Genomic DNA, 6,000 nt, shown 5'->3' on the forward strand with positions numbered 1-6,000 from the left:
TTTCTCCCTCACTCAACTTTACCTTCAAAACTGTTTTTAACTCATTCTTTTTTAACCGTTTATCCACATCTCCAATACCATAATGTTCCACAAGTTCCCACAATTGTCCTTTAGAAAGCCCATTTAACAAAGCCTCCGACGGAGATTTAATAAAGCTTTCGATGGATGCCATATTTCTAATCCAAAAGTTACTAATTCACAAATTCATAGGTAAATAAAATTTTGCATTTTTTTTTTTTCTAAAGTGATCAACGTTGACGTGCAGCGACAAACTCCATCACGGAGACAAAACGCCCAACAACTGCCTTCGAGAAGTCTTCCACATATTTCACTCCACAATCCAACAAGTGTCAGGTGTGTAGCCACGCCCCCTCCAGACGGCACCTAAAACACAATCACAAATACACACACACACACACACACACACAGCTAGGCGGAGACGTCACAGTTAAGCTGTGAAATTGGTCAGTTTGTGCCAACTTTTTCCACGTTTGATGCCATGTCAATCGAGAAATTAGTATTGTAGTGTGACCGAAGTTTCTATAATTTTCTATATTCCATATATATATATGTATATATGTATATGTATATGTACATATATATATGTACACTCTCTATTTTCTGTGTTGTATTTGCACGTGTGTCGGCCTTCAGTATTTTCTCAGTGTATGTGGATGAAACTCGAACAGGGGAATGGCTATGAGTGGTTAGAGCTAATCTGACAAGATACTGTTGAAGGTCAAGCTTGATCCCTGGACAGGCTTTATCAGAAGAGACTGCACTGTTGGAAAACCCCATTAGATGTCACTTTAGGTCCTTCCTTACTTCTGTAAAAAAAAATAAAAGTCTATAAGAGGAAGGGTAACTGGAGTTGTTAGAGAGAGCTGTGCATGTGAGTTACTAGGCTTGTTTGATAAGTTATTAAAAGTTCCTGAGAAGAATCCATTGCTGTTTCTTGCCGACATCACGACATAACAACTGTAGGTGTTTTGTTTTCTCACTACAGAGCTTCTGTGTTAGTTTGACCAGTCTTGCCAGAACTAAAAGGCAAACGACAAATCCTTGGACTGGTTTTTCACTCTTTGTCTCGGTTTATAAGATCTCTCGGACGCAGCTGCAGCGAGACTTCTTGAGGACAGGTGAGCAATCCATGCAGCATTCACATATTTAAACATTTTTAAAATACATTTTACACAATTTGTTTATGCAAAAATATATGATTTTATCGGACACCGAATATTTTGACTAATTGCTTTTTCCTCTTTTGTAAGTCGTTTTGGATAAAAACTTCTTCTAAATGCTCATGTAGCCTAGATGTTATGATATTAATAATAGTCCAGTCAAGTCAAGCCACCTTTATTTATATAGTGCTTTTAACAAACAGATAGCTCAGATAGTCAGGAGGTCTTGACATGCTTCCATACAGGTCGTTTATAGTAGAGAGACCTTTAGCTGCCCAAATATCAAAGAAGTTATCTGAAAGGGTTGGGGAAAATAAGGGATTATTTGAAATTGGCATATGAATCTATGCTCTATGTAGACCAAATTTTTTTCTGAATTGATGCCAAATCTTAATATTATTAATAACTATTGGATTGTTCAAGATTTGGTGTACCCCAGGGAAAAGCTGGGAGAATATATTAAACAGTAAATAACGAGAGGAAGATATCTCTACATGCACCCAGGGCAGATTAGAGGCATAACTTTTAAGGCCAACATAATATAGTAATTTATGGATGTTATTCAATTGCTGATATAAATTAAAAAAAAAAGTATTTATTCATGCAGACTGGAAGATGCTGGAAAAGATACAAAAACTTTGGCCATTTTAATAAGGTTTGCATGACCTATTTCAGAAAGGAAAGGGAACTCCACCTAGCAATATCTGACTTGCATTTTTCCACAAGTGGTGTAAAGTTCTTAAAAAACAAGACTTTAAGCTTACCAGTGATAAATATCCGCAGATATTTAAACCCATCCAAGGCCAACTTAAAGGGGAATGAAGAATGAGGAAGATATTTAGCAAATTGGTTAACAAGACACAAGCTTAACTTAAAGTTTAACTTGTACCCTGATAGGCAGCCAAACTGTTCTAGAACAGCTTTTTTATTCTTACTGTTATTTATGTTTGAAAGAAATTCACGTTATATTATTTTCTTTATTTCTATACAGGTATCATATTTTATGTTAATACATGGAGCAGAATAAAAAAAAAAACACATGGATAGAAATGTTTACAATAGAAAGACAGAAAGCAGAAACATAATGTGTGATTTAGCACATATGTGAGTGCAATGTAAATTTATGAACATTTTAAGTTGATGTGCCCTTTGTGTCAGAGCTGTTACTTTTTTAATATTGTAATCAAATACTTTTCAAAGAGAAAACACTTTATATTTGCTAGGCTCTGGTCTCTTTGGCTTCACTTGAGTAAATGCTTAAATGTGTAAATGAATTCTCCAAAATCTGCTTCCAGAGAAATTGATGTTCAGTGAAGCTCCTCCCACAACAATCACATCAACAGTGAAGCTCCTCCCACAACAATCACATCGGCAGTGAAGCTCCTCCCACAACAATCACATCATCAGTTAAGCTCCTCCCACAACAATCACATCATCAGTGAAGCTCCTCCCACAACAATCACATCATCAGTGAAGCTCCTCCCACAACAATCACATCGACAGTGAAGCTCCTCCCACAACAATCACATCAACAGTGAAGCTCCTCCCACAACAATCACATCATCAGTGAAGCTCCTCCCACAACAATCACATCAACAGTGAAGCTCCTCCCACAACAAATAACATCATCAGTGAAGCTCCTCCCACAACAATCACATCGACAGTGAAGCTCCTCCCACAACAATCACATCATCAGTGAAGCTCCTCCCACAACAATCACATCATCAGTGAAGCTCCTCCCACAACAATCACATCATCAGTGAAGCTCCTCCCACAAACCTTGCAGAATGGAACACTCTGAAGATACTGAAGAACACACAGGTTGGTGTTTATTCTTGATTCTTCATTAATAATGCTGATGGTTATGAAGCTTCAAGCACTTTTATGTTTTTGCTGTAAAAATCTTTAGAGCGTCTGAATAATCTTGCTGATGCAACATATAATAAGGGACACTTTCTATGAACTGGGAACTTTTTCCTCTAAAACGTTAGATATGTTGGATATTTGATCAAACATTTAATGGTTCTCCCCATAGAAACACGGGATTTGTGCCTATAATTGTTTTAGAAAATAACTGGGAGATTGGTGTAGCTCATTCATGAAAATAGTCAGGGACGCATAAATTATAAAAACGCATCAAAACAATCAACATCTTATATAATAACTGTCTTTTTTTCTGCTGTTAAATCAGGGTCCACTTTTATATTCCTTCATAAAAGTTCCTGAAAAGTAACCGTTTTTACTTTTATTTCAGAGCTGATTGAAGATAACCAGGAGAGTGAAGAATCAAGTGAAGTTGAGGAGAAAAATCATGTCAAAACCAGAGAAAAACCTTTGAGTTGCTCTCAAACCAAACAGAAAGATTTAAAGAAAAGAAGAGCCAAGAAATCTTTCACCTGCACTCAGTGTGGAAAGAGTTTCACCCTCAAATATAATCTTGATATTCACATGAGAGTTCACACTGGAGAGAAACCATACACATGTGATCAGTGCGGGAAGAGTTTTACAAGATCAGAAAAACTTAAGGGTCACATGAACATCCACACTGGAGAGAAACCTTACAAGTGTTCACACTGTGACAAGAGATTCAGTCTGTCAGGATACCTGAAAACACATGAAAGGATCCACACTGGAGAGAAACTGTCCACATGTGATCAGTGCGGGAAGAGTTTTTCGCGAAAAGAATGCCTTGCAGAGCACATGAGAGTTCATACTGGAGAGAAACCATTCTCTTGTGATCATTGTGGGAAGAGATTTACACAATCATCAAACCTTAAGAGACACATGAACATCCACACAAGAGAGAAACTGTACTCATGTGATCAGTGCGGGCAAACATTTTTGTGGGCTTTAGTCCTGAAGAAACACCTGACGGTTCATACACAGGAGAAGCCATATTCGTGTGATTTGTGTGGAAAGAGTTTTACATTGCTACAAAGTTTGAAACAACATCAGAAACTTCATACTGGTGTGAAAGAGTACATGTGCTTTGAGTGTGAAAAGACTTTTATTTCAGCGGACCGTTTAAAACAGCATGAGATGATTCACACTGGAGAGAAACCTTACAAGTGTTCACACTGTGACAAGAGATTCAATCAGTCAGGACACCTGAAAAGACATGAGATGATTCACACTAGAGAGAAAACGTACAAGTGTTCACACTGTGACAAGAGATTCAGTCTGTCAGGACACCTGAAAACACATGAAAGGTTCCACACTGGAGAGAAACTGTGTGATCAGTGCAGGAAGAGTTTTACGCAAAAAGAATGCCTTAAAGAGCACATGAGAGTTCATACTGATGTCACTTCCCAATGCAAACACGGCCAATAAAATGGCCCCACCCCTGTCACTTGATTGACAGGTTTCTGTGTAGATGTCGGAAATTCAAATGCAAAAGGAATTGCGATTCCATTTGAGTTTTGGCAGTTTACATGCGCAGTGCAGAGAGAGTGAAAAGGCAAATGCGGTAATTATTATTGTTATTTAAATATGACAGGCTCATAGCTCGTGAGATATGGGAATCACAATTGCAAACGGACTTTGTATTTCCATTTTAAATTTGGCAGACACTGTGCATTCACTTAAACAAAAATTAAAACAGTAATGCGCGATTTGCATTTGCGTTTGGATTATGTCACATTTTATGCGTCCACAAATTGAAAACGGAATTGCAAATACAATTTGCAATTCCTTTTGAATAAAGTCCGGAATATCATTCCATACTGGACGTTTTATTTAAAGTCAATGTCAACTTTAGGTTTTGTGTAACAAAAATAAAAATCGCTTTCTTTTTCTGGGTACAGTGTTTATTAACAGCATTTTTGCCTGATGTAGGCCTACTGTAACTTAACTATAACCACCTTAAGAACATGGTCACACATACATCACCGAGAGTCTGCATTTACGTCTGCAAGACATATTTTTCAGAGAGTTTAGGACATTTCCTTTTAGATATCAAATAGACGTCTAATAGATATCTTTGAGATGTTTATGATTTAGGATGTATGTAAAACTTAGATCTTAAAGACGACTGTCAGATGTTTGTAGAGAGTACTGTAAATGCTTTCCATATTAAGAGATCTTTAACAGACATCTTTCAGATGTACGTGTGCTATCTAATCTGAGATTTTTTTTTTACTAAAAAAATAAAAAAATAACAATGAAGCCACTGTGCAACTCAAGTATTGAAGAGCAGATGTTTCAGTCATTGACGTTGTTATGATATTTTAAGATTATTTCTAGTGAAATATACAGCGTAGAGTCCTGACAGATCTGAGGAGTAAAATAGTCTCTCCCTGCGTCTTAATGTACTATCCATCATACAAAGTATATGAGATTAGAATAAGGGCATCCCAAAGCATAGTATGTTAAAAAAAAGTACGCCAAAAGTCCCCGGATGGTCTACTATTTCAGGTGATTTTTGAAGTGTGAATCTGTGCACACTCTAACATACTTTCAGGGCGGAGTATAAGGCGGCACATGAGACTTATAGCCTACTGTATAAAGCACAGGAGACACGTGATCCATAAATCCAAAGTAGATGGCGCTAATGAGAAAATACAAGCTGGCTATGAAGAAGAAGAAGAAGACTCTTCTGAGGTGAAGCAAACAGTTCACTGTATTTCACTTACACAACCATCAAACACATCTGTACCAGAGAATGTCTAATATTGCGAGAAGTTTCACTCTCACTACACTTCCGGCTTCTGAACTGGTTGCAGTTCCACTCTGATTCCATATGACAAGAGCAGAATGAATGGAGGTCAATGGCGTTATACCCCTCAAAATCCACTTTTCTCAGGATATGATTTTTTGTCTT

The 6,000-nt window shown here is 37.3% G+C and overlaps 1 protein-coding gene across 1 annotated transcript; it reads left to right on the plus strand.

The window, feature by feature from the left end:
* The first annotated feature begins 2,968 nt into the window (after positions 1 to 2,968).
* LOC113076672 (zinc finger protein 239-like) lies at positions 2,969 to 5,652 on the plus strand. Its single transcript, XM_026249357.1, has 3 exons — positions 2,969 to 3,002; positions 3,436 to 4,469; positions 5,641 to 5,652. Exons 1-3 carry the CDS (start codon positions 2,969 to 2,971, stop codon positions 5,650 to 5,652), a joined length of 1,080 nt encoding a protein of 359 aa, XP_026105142.1.
* Positions 5,653 to 6,000: the final 348 nt, after the last annotated feature.

The sequence above is a fragment of the Carassius auratus genome, unplaced genomic scaffold (genome assembly GCF_003368295.1).
Source record: "Carassius auratus strain Wakin unplaced genomic scaffold, ASM336829v1 scaf_tig00021007, whole genome shotgun sequence".
NCBI lineage: Eukaryota > Metazoa > Chordata > Actinopteri > Cypriniformes > Cyprinidae > Carassius > Carassius auratus.